This window comes from Barbatula barbatula (genome assembly GCF_947034865.1).
Source record: "Barbatula barbatula genome assembly, chromosome: 16".
NCBI lineage: Eukaryota > Metazoa > Chordata > Actinopteri > Cypriniformes > Nemacheilidae > Barbatula > Barbatula barbatula.
In genome coordinates this window covers 21,461,961-21,483,590 of record NC_136779.1, presented here as the reverse complement: position 1 = coordinate 21,483,590, position 21,630 = coordinate 21,461,961, and the positions used below count along the sequence as shown (strand labels likewise).

The 21,630-nt window shown below is 40.2% G+C and overlaps 3 protein-coding genes across 6 annotated transcripts in view; all 3 read right to left on the bottom strand.

Annotated features, from left to right (window-relative positions):
* The window catches only part of plce1 (phospholipase C, epsilon 1), a 60,910-nt gene extending 52,869 nt beyond the window's left edge, over nucleotides 1-8,041 (bottom strand). For all 4 annotated transcript variants that reach the window (XM_079477196.1, XM_079477198.1, XM_079477197.1 and 1 more), the window contains exons 1-2: nucleotides 7,872-8,041; nucleotides 2,538-3,840 (exon numbers count right to left, since the gene is read on the bottom strand). In XM_079477196.1, coding sequence (XP_079333322.1) covers nucleotides 2,538-3,662 — 1,125 coding nt within the window. In that variant the 5' untranslated portion in view covers nucleotides 3,663-3,840; nucleotides 7,872-8,041. The remainder of the gene's footprint in view (nucleotides 1-2,537; nucleotides 3,841-7,871) is intronic.
* Nucleotides 8,042-10,651: 2,610 nt separating this feature from the next.
* Nucleotides 10,652-16,216, bottom strand: slc35g1 (solute carrier family 35 member G1). The gene is made up of 3 exons (XM_079476713.1): nucleotides 15,798-16,216; nucleotides 13,825-13,996; nucleotides 10,652-13,494 (listed from the first exon to the last, which is right to left on the bottom strand). Exons 1-3 carry the CDS (start codon nucleotides 16,081-16,083, stop codon nucleotides 12,747-12,749), a joined length of 1,206 nt encoding a protein of 401 aa, XP_079332839.1. The 5' UTR covers nucleotides 16,084-16,216; the 3' UTR covers nucleotides 10,652-12,746.
* Nucleotides 16,217-17,006: 790 nt separating this feature from the next.
* On the bottom strand, nucleotides 17,007-21,387 carry lgi1b (leucine-rich, glioma inactivated 1b). Its single transcript, XM_079477308.1, has 8 exons — nucleotides 20,843-21,387; nucleotides 20,675-20,746; nucleotides 20,035-20,106; nucleotides 19,880-19,951; nucleotides 19,726-19,797; nucleotides 19,477-19,646; nucleotides 18,581-18,745; nucleotides 17,007-18,347 (listed from the first exon to the last, which is right to left on the bottom strand). Exons 1-8 carry the CDS (start codon nucleotides 21,025-21,027, stop codon nucleotides 17,530-17,532), a joined length of 1,626 nt encoding a protein of 541 aa, XP_079333434.1. The 5' UTR covers nucleotides 21,028-21,387; the 3' UTR covers nucleotides 17,007-17,529.
* Nucleotides 21,388-21,630: the final 243 nt, after the last annotated feature.

Here is a 21,630-nt window from a genome sequence, read left to right as displayed (position 1 = left end):
CAAGCTCAGCTTCATTAAAGAGAACAGTCTCTCATTCCAAGTGCAGGTCAGACGGACATGGGAATTTTTCGGAACTGCACTTTTGTGGCCAGGACACTTTTTATAAGCTGCTGTGGATGATGGCAGGTGCTAAAGGCATGAAAAGTGAATATAAGTAAACAGAGAGAGAGAGAGAAAGAGAGATTATAAGTGGTGTTCGGTACACACACAAAACCTTCATATTTTGGCCCGCTTTATTTCATTATTTGTTTTGGTTGGAAAAAGTATACCGGCCAAATTTTCTTCCGAATCAAGTTGCAAGATGATCCAGATGTTCAAGTTATAATATTAATATTCATGATGCACAGAACTAAATTGGTGCCGCGGCCAGATAGGATGAAAACCCTGATTATCATGAAAAAGATGTCGCTTGGTTCATCACATCTGGTTAGGACGTGTGCGATCCAAAAACTGCGAAATGAGTTCAAGTGAAAAGACAAAATGTTGAATGCAGCAACGTTGTGTCAAAACAGCTTCACATAAAAACTTAATGACAAAGTACAAAGTTCCAACTATAAAACTTGAGCCAACACAATTCATATTTAAATTTGGTCAATAAAACGCACACAATGCTGCACTATCCTGCCAACACTAAAGACTGTGTTATGGAAAGAGTGGTCTTATACGGCAGTCATTCAATTATGCAAATGATTGTGGTTTGAGGAAACCAAAGGCTGAGTTTCACATAACCAAAGTGAGCTCTTAAAAATGTGTAAGCACTTTCTGTGCCGGTCTTCTCTCTCTCCATCGCTCAGTTTTCATCCATAAGGAACGAATGAGGAGGTGGGGAAGGCAAAAAAAATCAGTCCTCAAAGGGCCAATAAAGCCCTAATGTCTTCAAGCATCGGTGCGAGACCCCGAACAGAGGCTTCAGTGTCCCGACCAGACAGCGCAGGAACGGACCTTAACACAACAAGCATTGCTTTTTACAAGAGCTCCAGTAAACCGTCTGTCTTAGCTCAGAGACGCACAGTACATCTGAAGTTCACGGCAGCGCCTACTAAATCATGTGTCGAGGAAACCTCAAGCGGTTTCGGGCTTATAGCTTACGCTGACTTGAGCGTTGTGTGCTTACGAGCTGAGGGACAGTTTCTTGGCCCGTTAAATCTCCTCCAAATGAAAGTTCATTCCAATTGAGTGCGCAGTTAAGCGTTGGCCATTTTCCATTTGTTAAATAGACTGGAACCATTAAATGACCACACAAATTACCACTATTAGAGGAAGAGTTCACCCAAAATGAGTATTATTTTATTTTTTACTCATCCTGGTGTCAATCCAAACCTGTACGAGTTTCTTTCTATTGAAGAACACAAGAGAAGATATTTTTAAGAATGTTGATATCCAAACAACACTGTAAGACTTCCATCGTATGAACACAAACCCATTTCTCAAAAGATCTTCTTTTGAGTTCCACTGAAGAAAGAGTCACAAACAGAATTCGGAGTTTTAAAAAAGTATTCAGATTTACTCTACGTTTACTATTAACCGTGCATACGGAAGATGTCACTTAAGAGACACGCAGCAGTGAAACAGAGTAAACATGTTACATAATATACAGACACCACTCAAGAATATGAACATAATATTGACAGATAACAAAGATAATAATATTGTTCAACAATAAACAGCAATTTCCTGTCCTCCCATCAAAACAAACTAGTTTTGGCTTATTAAAACCATACAGTTTGTGGATTTATTTTTTACTAATGTCAATAACAAATCCATTAGTCAATTTAAATGAAAAACCGTTTGTTGTAAACGTAAGAAATAAACGTCCCATTTCCCCTTTCAACGAGACACCAATAGAGTGGCACATTCACAAAGTAAATGTACGAATGCTTGGGTCTTGGGTTGTTTTTAGGCCAGTTAACCCCTCAGTAGGGATGGGTATCGTAAAGATTTTATATCGATATTTATATTTGATATAGATACGATACTGCTTATTTATACCGGTACTTGTCAATACGGTTATCGATACTACGCTCTATAATTTGATGCAAAAAGACATGAATGTGAAAAGAAAAAAGCACCGGTTCTCGGTACCATCCCTACCCCTCAGCGTTCCACCGTAGCCCCCACGGTACAAATACAATTAAAAAAAGAGATCTCACGAACACTGAGGGCTTAATAACTTAATCCACATTCTAGTCTCTCTATGTAAATCATATGCAAATCAAAGCATTTTAAGTTTGATCCTTTAAACGTAACAGCACACCTTTCCTCAAAAAGACATCACGTGTGGCATAAACAGTGTCACACAAAGTTTCATGTGTATTAGAAGCGTTACTAACAGCAATACAGAAAGCACCGTTGAACACAATTACATGTAAATGAAATCAGCCTGAATTTGTGTTCAGCGAAATAATTTCAATACATGAGCCAAGACACACATTCAGTGCAAGAACTGTAGCACATTCATAGAGCTTTAACCTAACCCCTAAATAACATTGGGTTCATAAAGGAAGCATTCATACTGTGTCGAGTGTTATTGACCTTACCTGTGTAAACCTGACCCCTGGATAGAGGAGAAGAGCTCTGGAAACATGCAGCTGGATGGCCAGAAGTCCTCTGCTGTAGACTCCGGCCTCATGTGTACACCTCTTACCCAGGTGGCACGTTTGCCCACAAACGCTCTGCCAGACTCTCTCAGAGATGTGACCGGTCCTCACAATGGCCCTGGTGCCCGTGCACACGGTCTTCTTGATTTTCTGATTGTTCTTCAGGTATCTCCTGACTAGAACGGTGGAGCGTTCCTTTCGGTTACGCACAAACTCGCTGTCGGACACGGCACCCTCACCGTCACTACAGTCCTGGTGTGCGGACATCCTGAAAGGCACAGATCTCTTCAAGTGTCTGTCTAGCGTGCATTTGGGTTTGGTTTCCCTTTTCAGCCTTTCCAGACTAGAGAAGCCATTTTTGCGGCACATGTCACATTTAAGGTCCGTCCTGTCGTGTATCTTGACGTCGCCATTGTTGCCACACGCCCGGATGCAATGGGAGCCTTGTGGCGAGGAGGCTGGCAAGCTGCTTCTCCTGAGGTCCACCTGCAGCCTCTCCTCTGAGTTCAGGCCCACGTCAAGTTTCAGTTGGCACAAAGCACCATCTGGGCCGCTCAATGTCTGCTTTCCTCCAGCGAGACAAGTCACGTCGGAAGAAAAAACGTCGGCTTTCCTCTGTTGGTGCACCTTTTCCCAGCATCTAGAAAAGCTGTTCTCTGGTCGTTCTTCTTTGTGGTCCACTGGATCACAAAAGCCACACGTCTGGAATACACATAATCCCTCTGCCCCACGATTTACAGCACTGCAGTAGCAGTTTGTGGGCATGTCCTTCTCCTCCAGGCAATCCAAACTTTTAGACCTAGTGTCCAAAGACTTCCATGTTCGACGATCTGTGCCTGGAGATTTATGCTGGTTGCTTTCCAAAGGACTGAATGGGAAACGGAGCCGTGTCCGAGGAGATTCTCCATCCGGCAAGCCAAAGTTGATAGATATGAGATGACTTTTGTTTGCAGATTTTGAAGTTTCTTTACAAAGACCTTTCACTCCGAGCACAGCGGGAGCACCCTCAGAAGCCATGGTGCTCACGAGTCCAACGTGTGCTCGTCTCTCCACACGAACCCTCATATCACCAAGAATCCTGATTGCACAGAGTCTTTTCTATATGAGACGAGGACAAGTTTTCCAACACCAGAGATGGATGAGAATATCTCAGTGGGTCTGTCCGAAGGGACGCCTGCGTCTTCTCAATACTTGCTCCTCCCCGGTGTAACCTCTTCCCCGAAGACCTCAAGGGCGCAGAGCACTAGAGCAGACGGCAAGAAACAAGAAAAACAAACGTCAATATACAAACTCTCATAGCGCATTTATAAGTGACCTGAAAACGTTTCCTCAATTGAGAAATATGACAGTCCAAGAGGAAGAGTAAACATTGCGTAACTCAACACACGGGTTTTACTTGGCCTGGGTAAAGCAAGGAGTTTCACAGTCCTTATCAGAGCCAAGCTGTGGACAGGACGGACATTCTGACAACGTGAAATGAAAACTCACATCCACACAGAAAGTCTCTCTCTCTCAGGAAACCGCACAGCTGGACAGAATCTAACCACAGTCTGTAGCCCCCCATTCTCTTGAAAAATGTGGGGCTCTCAGGAGGAATGTAAAGCCTCGCTCCGAGGGAAACGGCCAAAATGAGATGGGGGGGTTGGCTGCATTGATCCTTGCTCTATTCAGTCAGTCGGTCTTTAAATATGGCTCAGTTCTCACACCCACACAGTCAACAATAAATCACTGCATTAACACGGCGAGGAGGATTGCTTTCATAACTCAACACTTAAGTGTTTGAAGAGACTGGGTGAAAGAGGCCACACTACTGCAGAGTAAAAGACTGTTTTATATCAAATGAAAAGTCAAAATGTAGTAAAAAGGTGTTTTTATAACATGATCACTTTATCATCTCAATTAGTTCTTTGATACATCAATGAGATTGAATAGAGAGCAAATGGGAACGTTTCTTTCAGTCAAAAATCTCACAGTTTCAGAAGCGATGTCAACAACTTGTCAAACTGAGCTCAGATTTTCAAGTCTGCAATCTAAAGTCAATGTAATTGAAGATCTCAATATGAACTCAAACATTTCTCATCAAATTAACCCAAATCCAGATTATTTTCCCTCTACAATCTGCATTTCAAATCTTATTTGTTTTTCCAAAGACATTTTTGGAGAAACATCCCAAACTAAATTGATACTTGAATGAAATTGAGAACTCTGTCAAATCCCCTGAGCTATGAAAGAGCAACCTCTGGGGAATTACATTTTACTCTGTGCCGTGCCATGTGGGTAAACGATTCCTTTAAAGTTCTTGATGATAACTTGAACAGCACATATGGCAATTGTTTAACTTGGCAAGCAAAACTAATTATGAGCTTTAAGGGCCTTCCGTACCTGCCAAGAGGAGTATTGTCAAACTGTTTAACTATGGTTGAAGTCTCATAAGCTGCTGAACGAGTTTCGTCAAAAACAGCACTCAACACACTTTCAAACATTACTAACAGACACATTCCTGCTGCAGTAGGAGTTCAATGAAACACAACCTTGTCCTGATGAACAATCAGAATCCTCCATCATCATTTATTCCAGTTCACCTAACAGCCAGCAGTTTAAAACTGGTGTTTCACGTTTTCTCGCTCTTACACCTGTCCTATACCAAACACACCTTTTGTGGCATCACTTATGATTGAAGTGAAAATTATGAGTTAAGCGGCTTTTGAAAATTAAAACACTACTCAACACCACAACGAGGCTCACTTTAACAGACACTTTTGATACTTTGGTAAGTTCTAAAAACACTTGTTTGTATTACATTAGCAAAGGCTGAAGCCAAACTATTGTTTCTGCAATTCCTGAAATACAGATCAACCCTCCACGCGGTCACATGCAACAGACTAAAGTTCAGATTATATTGGCCTGCAGTGGGTGTTACTCGTCTGAAAAACGTAACAAGGTCCAGTTATCTAAACTACCAACTGGAGCAGCAGCGAGGCCCTCGTGCCGAGCGGTGGGAGGGAGTGGGTGTCTGATGAGGCATGAGGCTATTGTAATGTTTGGAAATTACGGGAATTCCCACCTCCCCAAATCCACCTCCGTACCCCCTACTCCCCTTCTTTTCTGAAGGCCAAACAAAATAATCATCTGTAGTAGATTTAGGGGATGTGTCCACGGAGGCGCTTTAGCGCGGCTGAAAATGCCAGGAGCTCGGCTGAAAACCCCCACTGCAGACGCAGGGTCCCCCCCAAATTGGGCATTTTTCAACGCCAGCTGCTCGCTTTCGACAAAAAAAGCATGTTTCCATTAGAAACGATTGAAAAAACACGCCGGCGGAAACGCCTCGGTGGACACAGCCCCTTAGTCTGACCAGCGGTTACTGAAGCGAAGCGTCGTTCAGCTCTGCAACAGTCTATGTGCGGGTAAAGTATCATTATGAAAACCACAGGTTAATTTGAGATTACCACAATCTAGTTGATCATAAAAAAGCATTTTGATTGCAAGTGGGTCAACTCTGTGACAATGTGTTCCTGTTCCAGGAGACCACAGCGCTAGAACACTGCAAAATCGTAAAAGAGGGTATTTATTAGGGATGTCACAATATTATCAATTGCATGGTATCGCAATAGCATACTAGTCTCAATATTATCGTGGTCACGTAACTGTATGACATGATAGGTCTTCCGGGCCTTGAACATATAATAATATTATAGATATTACCTCTGCCAAGGTCCAGCTGGGACAGTTTTTATTTCATAAGGGAGTTATTTGACCTATATCTCATACTATACCTCAAAGCAACAGGACAAAGAAAAGAGGACAGGATATGACATGGCTAATTTGTACTTCGTTGCAATGTTTAATATTTGTTTATTAAACACATATGGCACTTTTTCCAAGTCTTTATTTGTCGATTTAAATACCGTGAGAAACATTCTACCGCAAGCGGTACAGCGAGGTATTATCGTACCGTGAGATTGCGATATCGTTGCATCCCTAGTATATATGTTCATCTATTTTTTATAGCTCAAGGGAAGAATTTGTACCAGCGTAAACATTCAAAATCCTTCGACACATTGTGGGCGTATACGATTAGTCACACAGATTTGAGGCGTCCACTCGTGTCCAGTTTTACAACCCAGAAAACTCAGAATCAGGCGATTCACGTTGAAAGCAAATAACACACAACAATGTTTTTCCTGTCATGATGTCACGCCAGCGAAGCTGATCAAGGGTCTGTGAGTATAAGTATGTTTGAAGCAAAGCAAAGCAACAGACCCCATCTGATATCACAGCACAATTCTCTCCAGCTCTTTCCCTTCTCGTCAAAAACAGAACAGTGCGCCATGTCAACTGAAACAGACCGTTTTTCCACCGCTTCAGATTTTCCAGGCTGAACAAAAGCGGATTGAAAGAGAGTTCAGGTAACAGAATCCAGATGATGGTCCGGTCAGTCACTCATAACACACACTACAGCAACGTCAGATTTCCATTTGTGATGACCATTTCATTTAGACTTGGGGGAGCCTGTCGAGAGAAAGGGGTCTTGAGGAATAGAAAAGGAGAAGAAGATCTCTTCCGGTCGGGTAAAGTTTTAGGCTTTGGCTAAAGACTCTCTAAATGAACCCATATGTGTATGATGTCACACACGGGGTTTAAAAACAACACTGCTCGTCTGACATGAAAACAAACATGACATGCACACAAACATACACGAGAACAAATATTTAAAAAGTTGCAGTCAAACCTCCCACAAACCCCTGACTGACAACCATAACTTAACTTAAAGAAACCTAAAAAGGACCACAGCATTACAATTTGATGTTTTGGACATGATAACGCAAAACCAGAGTATCGTGATATGAAGAGTTTGGTTCCAAATGAGATCATTCTAAAATCATGTTGTTTTGATTGTGTTAGTTTGTTGTGTTTTTGAGATGTTATTATGGCTTAAAACAAACGAACTGCGGTTTGACTGATAAAAAACGTCATTTTAGAAAAGAAATCTCATTTTGGAACCAAACATATCGCGGTTATGATGATGCTGCGTATGCACAAACCGTGGCGGTACCGTACCACGCCGAAGTACAAAGCAAATATTATAACGATGTATAAAAAGTAACCTAAATAAAACAACTTGCTGTACGTCGAGTTGACGTCATTCGTGACTGAAACGTTACACCCTGCAACACACAAACTTTGCTTTGAAGCCCAACTGCGGCAGATATTTAGCGCGTTAAACCGAACGCGATGAGCACGCAAACACGTGGCGACGACAGAAACGCAACTTACCGCTGCAGAACGTCAAAGCGACAGCGCGACACAACCGGACGTCCCTCGCGCTTTCATCTCCCCTCAGACGAACTCGCGCCAACGCTGTTGAAACAATGTAGCGCCGGAGTGCGCGGACGCGGGAGCGCGCGCGGGTCTGTGTCGGGACACACAGCTGATGTATGGAGCGCAGTTAAAGTCACGTGGTTGACGTGTCTTTCTTTAGCTGTCACCGCATTCCTTTGGTGTGGTGATGTAGCATTGTTTTGGGCACATTTGACCACCGTTTAAAGACTATTACACACGTGGATAGGGTGACCAGTCAAGTGTGTATAAAGTCAAGTAGAACTGTCGCTAGGAATGGTTCTCAAACTACACCATTGGCAATGTGACAACGGTTCCTAAACTACTGCTGCAAGGACACGATGATGTCATCAGGTAGTTTTGACTACATGTCAAGGTTCCAGCATTTCCCCAGACTCAGCTGATAACATACCTCGCAAATACTGAGATTTCTCAATGGGTTTTGGATCTTGCATGCAGTGTTGGTCTGCGGGTATGTCCAGCTTCACCCTCGCCTCAGCTCCAGAGCCTCGATCGGGGTATTGCTTGGGCTCTTATAGACACACGCCAGAGGATATTCACCGAAGCTGTGTGTTTGTAGTCCTGGCAGAAAGGCGATGACTTTTCCAATTCTCCAGCTCTTATGCCATCCAGAAAGAATGTGCAAATCTTCCACTCCCAGTCAATATGTCTCATGTTATATTACAGCAGCGGAACTCCTGCTTTCCATTGGCAAGTCGTGTACGAAACTACAAGCGAGTCTTTGTATTTTCAAGTCAGAAAATTCAAGTGAATTATATTACACATGAAAGCAGATTTTCTTCACATTGCTGTTGTCACATATTTATGAGTGCATGATTTTTCTACATTGACATCTTTTTTACAAACCATTTAAAACATCACGTTTTCTTGTCAAATGTGTGTTTTGTCGGTTTATCAACCAACAATCTTAAACTAACTTTCCAAGCAGGTTTAGACATGGTTAGCAGTTCTTTATAAACGACCACTTTGAAATGTAATGTGAAGGTTTACATGAAGTGACGTCTAAGCACATAACATGCTCTCCTCCTGATCTGTGTTAAAGTACTGCCCTCTACTGGATTATCATCATGAATAACATGACCCACAAACCCTACAAAATAATACCTGTTTGTGATCTAACAACCAATAACTTCAGGCACATTTGTGTTGCAGACATTTAAAGTGCATTAACAATTTTTTATGTTAACACAGACACATTTTTGCTCCTGTAATCTTTTCCAGTAGGAGAAAATAACACAGCACACAATTTTGTAATAAATGTGACATATTAATATTCACATACACTGTAAAAGTCGTTTGCTGTAGTTATGCAACTAGTTCCCTGTAACTTCCTGTAGATTTATATTTATCGAATTTATTGGCACCAGTTTGTTCAAAGATAGATGAATATTAAACATGATTAAGTCTTTATCTTTACAGAAGAAAATCGATAAAATAACAGCCTCGTGCAAAGCATTCTGGGAACCAGAAATCCACATTAAACGTTTTCTGTTTTTTTCCCCAATTTTGGTTCACAGAATGCTTTGCATCCAGTAAATTACACAAATGTAAATCTACAGTAAATTACTGGCAAACTGCTGCCAGTGATACTGTAATTTCTACAGATGTTTTTTACAGCACATAAGAAAAATACTTTTAAAAACTACAGTTTCACAGTCTTAACAGCTTTGAAATTGTAAGGTATGAAGTTTGATTTGATTTATAATTAAAGGACTAAATATTCATTCACTTTTACATTATAGGATAAAAGAAAAATCTTGAAGCTTAATCTGTGTTTTTATATCCTGGTAGATCGTGGTGTTCTTGAGTTTCATTATAGAGATTAATATAGTCGAAGGTTATATCGAGTTCTTTACTAAACATATTCCTTTTCCAGACACTACAGCATTTGAAGACTTAACATGCAAAAGAATCAAAGTGCAGTTTTACATCAGGCTCCTACAGATTATGTTAAGGTTCAGTGATTTCACTTTAATGGCAATGAATACATCCTCTTTGCCAATAAAGTCAAATAACTTTTAATATGAATTTTAAAGGAAAAAGGTCAGAAGCCACTTACAGGTTTTTGCACGTAAAGTCCTTATTTGCAAGTACACAACGCTACGTTTAGAATACCACCAAGATCAATACACAAACTGGAGCAGGAGTGAAATTCAATACGTTTTTTAAATAAATTTATGTTTGTAGATAAAGTGAAAAGGGATTTTGTATAAAATAAATTATTCCTGGCCGATGTATTTTCTCATGACAATATTCGGACATAGTTTTTTGCCTTTCACTAAAATATGCAATTAGACAAAGATATTAAAGAGATATTTAAAGGTCCAGTGAATTAAATTTAGCAGCATCTAGTGGTGAGGTTGCAAATTGCAACCAACAGCTCTCTCCATCCCTCCGTCCCTTTCGAAGCACTACGGTGGCTGCCACAGCCGATAACATTTTTATGATCTGTAGAGCAGTTTGTCTGTTTAGGGCTACTGTAGAAACAACATGGAGAATGGTGATCAGGTATGTAGATAGAAATAGATCATAATAAAAATATAACGCTTAAGGTCTTTATACCTCTGAACACAAGTTATAGATGTTATATTGCATTTCTGTCAATAGATCCTCCTAAAAACTACACACTGGACCTTTAAGTTCGATAAAGTTTCACAAAAGTACTAAGAATTTTTTGATTCAGTATTTTTCGGTCAAATTCTTTATTTATTTTGATCAGAATTAAATTAGAATAACTTCAACTTTTCACAATAACAAAAACATACACTTTTTTTCTCTGAATATATATTACATCAGTGATGAATTAAGAAACATGTGGTGAGTCTAATGTTACTTCCCAGCGAAGAGCGAGAACATTCAGTAAAAGTCAAAACAGCTCTTTGTTTTCAGAAGATAAAGGTGAACCAGTTGCCACAGAGTATTTATTGAATTACACGTTGAATGCTGTTGTCTACAGGACTTTATTGAACATACAGTACAGAAAATACATAATGAATGTGAATTATATGGGACGGTGCTAAAAATGCAGTACCTACAGCAAAGCAAAGAGAGAAAAAGAGCAAAACCCTCAAGAATGCAACTCTAATCCGTCTTTAACAGATTAAAATCACATTGCAGGAGGATGAAATGTAAAGTTTGTAGCTCTTAAACTTAGACTTTCATTTATTTCAACTAAGGCTCAAATGAACGTTTAACAGGGGAAATGTATAACAGGCATTATTCAAACTGTGTGACAATAATCACAATAAATGATCACGTTTCACAGATCTGTGATCAGATGAACGGATTGGAACATTTTCATTATTATACTGCTCCAGACAGCATTCTGCGTAAGTGACGTACAGACACGATGTGATGTGCTCCAAATTTAGTTAACACAAACAAGTGCATTACATATTAAATAAAATCAACGGGAAAACAATGAGATTCAGTTCAAGTCAGTAAATCACAGCAGTTTAGTTACTAAACTGCACAAGAACAGCCATGTAGTCTTGTCATAAATCTCACTATGGTCGGACATTCATGTCTCATAAATAAATAAATAAATTCGAGCGAGTCAATCTGGCTCTAGGAAATTTTTGCGCTGTAAAATCGTGCGCGTCTAAGGTACACGAGGGCAAAGTTCAAAGGAGAACTGATATTGATGCATATCATATCTCAAGATCAGTGTTGGGTGTCACTAGTTACTAAGAAATTAGTTACTGTAATTTAATTATTTTTCCCTTATAAAAGTAAAGTAAGGGATTACTGAATTTATCTGTAATTTAATAAATTACTTTGGATTTAATTGAACGAAATACTGTGTAATGTACACAATACTGGAATTTACATTAAAATTCAAAGTCTGACTTGTAAGTGCATTTATTTATGTATATCTCACATTTGTAATACTCTAGTCAGTTAATAAGATTACTTTATGTAGTTTTAAATTATTTATTTGAACGAATTATGAGTCGTTTCATGTCTATCCTTGAATCACTAATCAAGGTTGATATAGGATAGAAAGGAATTAGTCATAAATAATTAAATCCATTTTGGCGAGAGTCCTTTGTACAGTAATCGAATTACACTTTTGAATATGTAATTGGTAACTAGTAATGAATTACTTTTCAGTGTATCTTACCCAACACTGCTCGAGATGAATGTATTCATCTGACTAAAGCTAACTTGTAACTTTGATTTGAGCAGGTATATATTGCTTTTAAAGGTATGTGTATATATATATATATATATATATATATATATATAAGGGAAGTTGACGAATAAATCATGTGTCCTATGGAGTCACGTAGCAAAATTTAGAAAACAACACTTAATATTACTTGATATGATATTTGATATCATTCACGTTTATATTTATCATGTAAAATAGCATAAGAGAGATCCATCTTCATTGTCAGTTTTTTCTAATTTTGTCCGTCACACCATAGTACAAATTTGCATATTACTGTCAACTACTCATAAATAGGTGAATATAAAAGTATATGAGTTACAGTACATTGTCAAAGACAAAGTGCAAAGATGTTTGTATAAAGAAATAATTAAAAATGTTACACACTCTTCAAACTCCTGGCCAGCAGTTTGTTGTAATATATTCTGTACTTAAAAATATTATCGTAGTAAAAGTCTAGCCACTTGAAAATAGATTTATATAACAGCCCTCATTTAAAGAAAGAATATCTACTTTGAGAAACTACAAAAACATACACATATGTAGTAAATGAGGAAAGTAAAAAGAGCTTCTTTGGGATAGAACGCAGCAGGTATATCAGTAACAATCATCTGTGACCATCAGCTCTGTTGTCTGGTGCTGGTGAACCACTTCCTCACCGCCACACCGCTAGTGCTAACGGTCACGCACAAGGCCCCGCCCAGACTCCACCAGGTGGGTTTGCGATTGAGGAACAGGAACTGGAGGATGAAGGCCAGCACCACATCCATCGTCCTCATCAGCGACACCGGGCCCGCTCTCTCGATCTGCAGGGCTTTGGTGAGGAACGTCTGGCCGGCAATGCCGAGCACCCCGATGGCCATGAGGGTCCACCTGTCCCAGCCGCACTCCGGCATCCTCCAGTCGTCCAAGATGAACAGAACGACCACGCACTCGATGAGTCCCACGACAGCGTAGTACCACACGGAGAGGTAGTAATGAACACTTTTACCCATTTTTCGTAGAATCACCATGGTGCAGGCCGCGCCGACGGCCCCCGCGAGCGCAGCGACCGTGCCTTTGATGTGATTGGTGTAGTCTCCTTCGATCCCGGACACCCTGGCGCCGAAGAGGAAGGGAGGTCTCGCTATCAGTATGACGCCGGTGAGCGTAAACACGGTAAATACGACGTCCCAGATTGTGCACCTTTCTTTGAGGAATATCCAGGCCAGCAAGGCCGTGAAGACGGGATTGCTGAACATTATAACCGTGGCGTCGGCTAGCGGCATCTGCAGAACTGCATAATACAACAAGATCATGGCGTTGGATCCGAGGAGGCCTCTGAGGAACAGGTAGATCCGCATGTCTCTTGGACCAATAAAGCCAATTCTGAAAAACACAAGTTTCAGGCGGTTATCTGTGTATTGGGCTTCTAATGACTCAAAGGCTTGCAGAAAAAGTAGGACAAGCCTAACCACGTATGACATTGTTTCTTCTGCAGAACGCAAAAGAAGATATTTTGAGAAATGTTTTAGTGGTTCATACAATGGAAGTGTATGGGGGCCTGTATTGTTCGGTTGTAAACGTTCTTTAAAATATCTTCTTTTGTGTTCTGCAGGAAGTCTCACACAAATGTCTGACATGACATGAAATCAGATGTTTAAAGCGAATCAGGATTGGGTGCAGTGTGAACAACTGGATCCAGTTACATATTCATACTTGTGATAAATCATAGCTGGCATGACAAACAGCATCTGGAAGAAGCATCGAATGGCGCTGATCTGGATGGCGTGCATGTCATCGATCTTCTTCACGAGAAGAGCGGCAACGGAGAAAAAGACGGATGCTAACAAACTGTACAGGAGGCCGAGGCCGGGACACGCCGCCTTCTCTGTGGATGAATACAAGAAAACACCATCAATAACAGCTTTACATTTGTTTTCGGCAAAGACACAGGGTCGTAAGGACACGGGGTTCAGCCGACAAAGGCTTGGCACGTGATGGCATGAGATATCTAAAGCAGCGTGTGATTTGGCTTTGTGGGGAGTGAACCGAATGTTGATCTTAGAGTGGAATGATATGGAAAAGGACAGCATGAGTTTCAACACACTGTTTCACATTGAAATGATACCACATGTGACGGCAATGATTATGTAACCAAAGGTACACAACTTCACTACCTGTGGCTGAGCTGTGATCATGCTCTATCAGGCCACGAGTCTGTGTGAAACATCCTCTGTGCTCGACTCAATCATTCCTGGAACATAACACACACCCAACATTACCGGTTTGAGTTAAAAAAACAAGGCAACAACAAAAACAAAACTCTTTCCTAGTTTGATTCACACTACGGTTTCCCACAAAGCCTGATCACAATGAACCTTATCTGCTCTTCCTTATGCAAATATTTTTCGTTTTTTCTGTCTGTGAAAGATAAGGTGACACTTTAAACAATAACCTCTCAGTCTCTCAATGCCATAAGCCAGTAACAAAAACTGTGTTTCAGCGTAACTCTGTGTTATTAAAATGTGTTATTTCCAAATATCTGTGTTTAGAAAAAACGACTTTTCAACTGGACACAGTATATTTAATTTTGAACCAACATATAGAACATGTGTGTCTGGTAAACATAATTGTTTGTCACATATGAATTTGAATTGAGTTGAATTACATGATTTCATTATTTCTTTTTCTGTAAACGCAGCTCATAATTTGAGTGGTTTTAAACCTCGGTATACCTTGAAATCTGTGTCATTCATAGAATATACCATAAAAATACTTTTGTTTATAATTTCTTCATAATAATGTATTCATAATACATTTCTTTTTACGCTTGGCAGACACTTTTATACAAAGTGAGCTTTGGTTTGACTCGGTCCTCCACCGGTCACGCTACAGCCATTATGAAAATTAAACCAAACAACAAATTGAACCACAATTTAGCTTTAACAGTAAATCCGCTTATACAATGGTAATCGATCATTCTGCATTTTACTTACTTTCACCAACTGATACCATCCCCGTTATATTTCTATTAATAATAGGCCTAATATAATAATACAATTATTATCTTTCTCTTAAGTCAAGTCAGCTTTATTTATATTGGCACTTTTGACCATTTCCATTGTTACGAAGCAGCTGTACAAGAAAACATTGACTATAAGCTAAACATAAAAGGTTATACAAGTCAAAACACAGATATATGAGTTAATTCAATAAAACACAATGGGATTTTAGCCATCACAGTCATTTTTAAACAATAAAACAAACAGAGAGAGCTTCTGAAAGGTTATTACACTGTAATACACTGAATAAAAATGCTTTATTTTGGTGTGATCTGTTTTGTATGTGGAAAAAAAGAGGCCTTGATCCGTAACTTTTCTGGTCATTTCGTCATTAGAACACCATGTACCCAGTAACCGTGGTAAATAATATTTACTACAATGAATAATAGTGAACCTTTGATCAATGAACGATGAAGTCAAACGGGTTATTTGTTTAATGTTAATAACAGCGCCATAAGTTTTCATTGTGGCTAACATGGCACTTTGGCGGAAAGGAAACGATGGTTACCATGGAGATTTCTGTGATAAAGGTACAGATGTCCCGCGGAAGAGAGAAACTGGTCGATCGTAGATAATAAGTGTAGAATATGATCCTGTGGTGGTTGTGTAAGGCAGAGATCGCTTTACCTTTCTGAACCGTGTCCTGCTCACCATCACCATCATCCTCATCATCCTCATCATCATTACCGTCGCTTCTCTTCCAGCAGCACACCAGCGAGCGGAACCGGTGAAACCAGCCACCGATGCCCCCGGTGTCAGCATCCGCCACCTCACCGACCCTCGCCACTTCTGGTCGAGTCCGTAACTCGACGTGTTCCCCGGCGTCAACGCCGTTAACTTTATGACAGAGCACGCTGATCTCGTCCGTGTCATTATTGCTCAGCGGGTCATTGCGCTGTCTACATTCACCCATGCTCGAACAGAAGACCTGCTGGCATACCTTCAGCACACGCTTCAAATACCCCGAGCAACAGGTTGAATCATTAACCTCGTACACACGGCTGCAGTCGCGTCTCTCTGCCGCTGGAGGGAGCAGCACGTGTTGGAAGAGCGTTTATTGTCCGCTGCTGGACGACAATGAAGTTTCACTGCGTTTATTCTGACGTAGTTCACGATTATGAATAAATTAAATATATGATACTTCGACTCGTACACACTCTTTTAACTTGAAAGATATTATTTGTTATTATACTGACTCCCACACGTCCAAAGAATACTTTTTTTATTTTATTAGTCAAGTTTTTCATCGTTTACGGGGTCACCCCCTACTTTTCTCTCATGTTTTGGTTGAAGTAGCCTCGCTGCTTAAATCTTTTAGTTTAACTAACAACAAAAAATGTAATAGATTCCTGAAACTCTATGAACAATTATTTTGTAATGGCTCTGATATTTAGGATTAACCAGCTTTATGTCATATATTGTTTTATTTTATCATTTATTTATTATTATTATTATTATTGTTTTTATTATTATTATTATTATTTCCTTCATTTTATCATTATCTTTTGTTGTTTTAAATTAATCATGTGAAGGTATAAAGTATTCAATCTGTAATTACCTCATGTAAAGGTATAAGGTATTTAATCTGTATAAAGGTATAAAGTATTTCATCTGTAATTTATTATGGCTTTATTATTAATTGTGCATTTATTTGAAAATAAAAAAGGATACGAGAATTTGTGATAAATGTACTTCCGTCATGAAATTGATCAAATGTGTTGTTTTTTTTGTTTTGATTATGGAGTGAAACATGAAGATTAACTTTGATTTGCTACAATAACAATTGTAAATCATGTTTGTTTGTTTGCATCACGACAAAACAAGCGTGTATTTCTTATAGGTTTTATTAGATCTAACATACAAACACGTAGCCAACAACTAACGTTCTTTCTCACAGTTATACGTCCTCAAAGAGCTAAATCTAAGTTTATTGCATTAATCAAAGAAGTTATTTAGTCAAGAGAAGTTTTAAATTGGTCAAAGCCATTGTGAAGAATGCCATTAAAGTCCTTTCGAAGTAAAAAAAACACCAGTTAAAAATAGTTTTTGCTGTAAAAAATGCAAACAGTTTATTTGGCAGATGTTATTATGTTAACTGATTTGACCTTTGCCGTTTCCTCTATTATAGGCCTACCTCTTTAGTGATGTTAGGCCAGAGAACACAATAGTTTTTGTTTAAAGGGACAAAAAAAAACAGTGAAAAAAGTGAAAAAAGATGATGACAAGAGAGAAAGACACAAAGGGAGTTTCTAGAGAGGCATTCATGTGGAATTATTATTATTAGCACTAGATCATGCATGTAGGTTCACAATGGCGCGTGAGGGTCACAATGGTGTAATTCACAGCCTTGCCGTGGCGTCTAACTGCTCAGGTCGATCATCAAGTGCTCGTAAATCTGCGTCTTCCCTTTAAAGCTGGACGCCAGCAGGAACTCTCTGTTGTCAATGGACACCAGCGAAAAAGCTCTCGGTGCCTGAACGTTGAGCTCCTGGAAGTGCACAAACTGGCTCTTTTTAGCGTCCCACCGATAGACCTGGGTCAGCGAGTAGTCGCTGCCTAGGATGGCGTACTGCCAGTTGCCGATGGAGACGGGCTGAAACACCATGGAGCCCCTCGAGGGCATTGTCTGTATCTCCGTGAACATGGAACCGTCCCACGTCATCACCTTGGAGTCGCCGATGAAGCGCGTCAGACAGATAAACAGCTCCCCCTTGGCCTTGAAGTGTTTGACGGCGTAGACGTCCTCCATTTCTGGGATGTCCGTCCGTCGGTCGAACTGCTTCTGGCTCTTGCTCCACTGGTAGATGACAGGCCGCTGCGAGCTGCTGGACAAGATCAGGTGGGCTTTGCCGCCGATGTCCAGGTACTCCACGTCCGTGTCTCGGTACCATGGATGGAGAGACTGGTGCGAGTAGAACCCGTTGCCGTTCCACTTGTAGACCGTGGTGGAACCGGCCTTGGAGCTGTCGGCTATCACAAAGAAGTACTCGCCATCCAGGAGGAAGGTCTCGATGTCGTTGGGCTTTCTGATTTTCAGAATGTCGATATCCTGGATTTTGATGAATTTGTTGGCAGAGCTGTCTCTTTTGTAAATGTGAGAGCCACCGAAAAGTTGGGCAATGATGATGAAAAGGTGGTTTTCGATAACCATCGGCTTGCAAACCACTGTGGACGTGCCTATGAATTAAAAGAAAACAGCAGTAACAGCTCTGGGATGTTGTTCTTTATGTAATTCTGTTTATCATTTCTGTGCCAACATCATCATCAGTTAAACCAATTCAAATGATGGTTTCCCCATTAGGTCTCGCGTCCAGTTCTCTACACATATGAGGATATTGGTCTGAACATCTGTGATGTGCTGTTGAAACAGAATTCAACGAAACGCTTGGATTCAGGATTTATTTACTCACTTTCTATAGTGTCGTAAGCTCTGAACTCCATGTTGACATGATCCCACTCCATAAAGCTGCATTTTCCAGAAAATGGCTGAGCATATACAACGTATTGATCATTCCCAAAGGTGAAGGACTCCACAGATATGGACTCAAATGTAAGGGTCTTCTTTAAAGCAAACTCTGCAACAAAGTTCATTGAAAAGATGATCATTCCATCAATAAAAAACTTACAATTTTCATGCTTGTCAGCTTTCTGGTTTCATATTTGTCCTTTTCAAGTTCTCTTAAAAAAATGTACAGTGTTAAGGATCAATATAATCTGTAAGCAGCAAACCCTACTTTGTTGTAATGATGTAATCAAATTGTTATTATTACATTATTGCTTGTTTGATACGAAAACAAAACCTTTAAATGTTTCACTGTTTTGTTGAAATAGTACTAGTAATACATCAACACGTGAAAAGTCATCAAGAGGAAAAGTGCTTGTCAAAACATGCCTTTATTCAACACAATTTCATGGCAATATGAGCTTTTTACACAGTGGATAAGTCATATCAACTTTAGAATCTCTTTCAATTTTACAGTTTGCTTTCGCCCTAGTGTTTCATTTAGGGCAGAGACTTAGTTCGTGCTTTTTTATAATCGTCATTTTTTTGCACGTTTCACATTGTTGTACCAATTCATTCAAATTCGTCACCTTTTTTGCCATTCAAGGTTCAAATGTATATTCTCACAACACTGTGTTATTTACAGCAATGTGGTTAGTTGTAAACGGCATTTCATACATATTTAAAAATGAGCTGAATCCATATGAGGGTTTCGATGTAAACTAATGGAATAGAAACATATCGCTGCAGTCAAATCTGTTTGTTACGATCATGAGAGTTTTTCTAGGGTCAGTGTTGATGTACCTGCTGTGATGCAGTCGAATGACTGAGGCGTCAGGTCATTAATCTTCTTCCCTTGATAGGCTGCAGGCCCGCTGCAGTGCAACTGGTCCACCGTTGCATTGGTGCTGAACATCCAGTCCACCAGCCATTTCAGTTTACAGTCACAACTGAACATGTTTCCTCTCAGATCCCTGTTAGACACGGCATTTCACATCACTCTGGCTTCATGACACATCACAAAAAGGTCCCAAGCAAACGGGAAATACATACAATTTGGTTAAGGCATCCATCCCTTTGAAAACGTCTTTGGGTAACATCTCGAGATTATTGTAGGCGAGACTCCTAACAAAAAGTAAAAGAATGAATCAGCTCAGGACATCTATAATATTTGATTACACATACAGTAAAACGTAAACGTACTTACAAGTGTATGAGAGATTTTAAACCTCTAAATGCGTTGGGAGAAATGGATTCAATTTTGTTGTTTTCAATAAACCTGAAATTGATCATTTGATTTAGATTACCTCGCGTGACATCGTGGGCAAAACTAATAGTTTGAAAAAAACAAATCAGACTCACAGGTATTCAAGATGTGGCAGGCCTTGGAAAGCATCTTCGTTGATCGAGTCGAACGAGTTGGCCGTAAACAATCTAAGGAACAAACAAAAGAATAAACAAACATGGTTTCAATGGTCAAGAATCAAAACGATAACCACAAATATTTGTTCTGTAGCACAAACAAATCGCTCTCTTACACGGCAGCATTACTACGTGTAATAGAAATGGCCTTGCAAAATGAACTCCGTTCCATATCGACATCAAGAGCATGTCACTTTCCTTAAAGACGAATGCTAGACATGTAACAGTGCCAAATCCAAAGCTGCATCCCTAGTCATAACGTCTACGTGTGTTTGTTTACATCCTTTGTTTACTGTACTGTACGAACGCAATAAAGAGAGGGTTGTATGCTTTTGTGGCTCGTAAACACATCACTACTTCAGCGGTAATCTTCTCATTTCCCGGGGACAGGGTTCTTCACACACCGCCTGCGTTGCATAATATTCACACCAATTTAGGGGCTTTGAGACATTAGACACGCCGAAGAATATCCTCAGAGGGGTCCGGGCAGCAATTACTCAGAACAAACACTGGACCCCTTTACACCACCATCAGCCCCTCTTTATAAAGCCACGCACACATAACATGGGCAGAAACTCACAGGAGCTGAAGGGAAGGCGTGTTGAGAAAACTTCCCCCGGAGATCTCATTGAATCCGGACTTCACAAATGATCTGAAAAGAGTGCAAACATTACAGGTCTACAAAAGTTTGCACGTGTTCATTTTGCACACAACATTATTTGACATGCATGCATTGCAGGACACTTACAGCGAAACGACGTCAGGAGGAAAACTGTGTGGCACAGACTTCACACCTTCACACAAGGCGTTATCTTTAGTGCAGGTGCATCCAAGGGGGCATCGGGGCGGTTTACCTCTTCTGCCCTCCACCAACAGCAATAGAGTGGCAAACCAAAGCAGAAGAGTGTACGCTCTCATGTGCACATATCCCATCCTGCCCTGCCGTATTCCCGATCACTCTGATCAACAATAAGAGCTGCTGGTGTCTCCGCGTAACGAACGTCTGCGGCTCAGGCGCGCATCCAGCGATTCGATCCGGTACAATGAAAACACAAAGCGAGAGGAAATCTGGACTATCCTCCTACATTACGATTGTCACGATCAACAAATCGCCCTGAAAAGACACGAAAATGACCTCGACAGCAAGGGAACAGAAAAAAGAATCCGATCAAAATATCCGATGGTTTGTCCGACGGAAACCGATTCTGGGAGAATCCCTGTTTGGCATCATTATGTACCAGCTGGTGTCCAATGGTGTTATTACTGGGAATGCGCATGAACCAATCCACGAATAAAAGATCGCGGGAATATTCATGAGGGACGCGCACCTGCGCCCCCTTCACGCGCACACGCGCACACACGCATCGGCTTGTTTTGAAAATCTTTTGATCGTTTGACAAAGCACATGCTATTTTATTAGAATGCTTAAAGCAAGATTATAATAGAAATATTCTATTATAACACAATAATATGTATTTATATAGTGACTTTCATAACGATGCTTTATGCTATGGAAAGTAAATAATGATACACACT

Bases quoted from the DNA above. Each gene is read 5' to 3' on its own strand.
- slc35g1 (XM_079476713.1), bottom strand. From the start codon at position 16,083: ATGGGTGAATGTAGACAGCGCAATGACCCGCTGAGCAATAATGACACG. The intron at 13,997-15,797 runs GTAAAGCGATCT...ATTCATCCACAG, and splicing joins GCAGGACACGGTTCAGAAAG to AGAAGGCGGCGTGTCCCGGC. The intron at 13,495-13,824 runs GTATGAATATGT...TGTGTTTTTCAG, and splicing joins CCAGCTATGATTTATCACAA to AATTGGCTTTATTGGTCCAA.
- lgi1b (XM_079477308.1), bottom strand. From the start codon at position 21,027: ATGGGATATGTGCACATGAGAGCGTACACTCTTCTGCTTTGGTTTGCC. The intron at 19,952-20,034 runs GTGAGTCTGATT...GATCAATTTCAG, and splicing joins CTGCCACATCTTGAATACCT to GTTTATTGAAAACAACAAAA. The intron at 18,746-19,476 runs GTACATCAACAC...ACTTTGTTGCAG, and splicing joins ATTCGACTGCATCACAGCAG to AGTTTGCTTTAAAGAAGACC.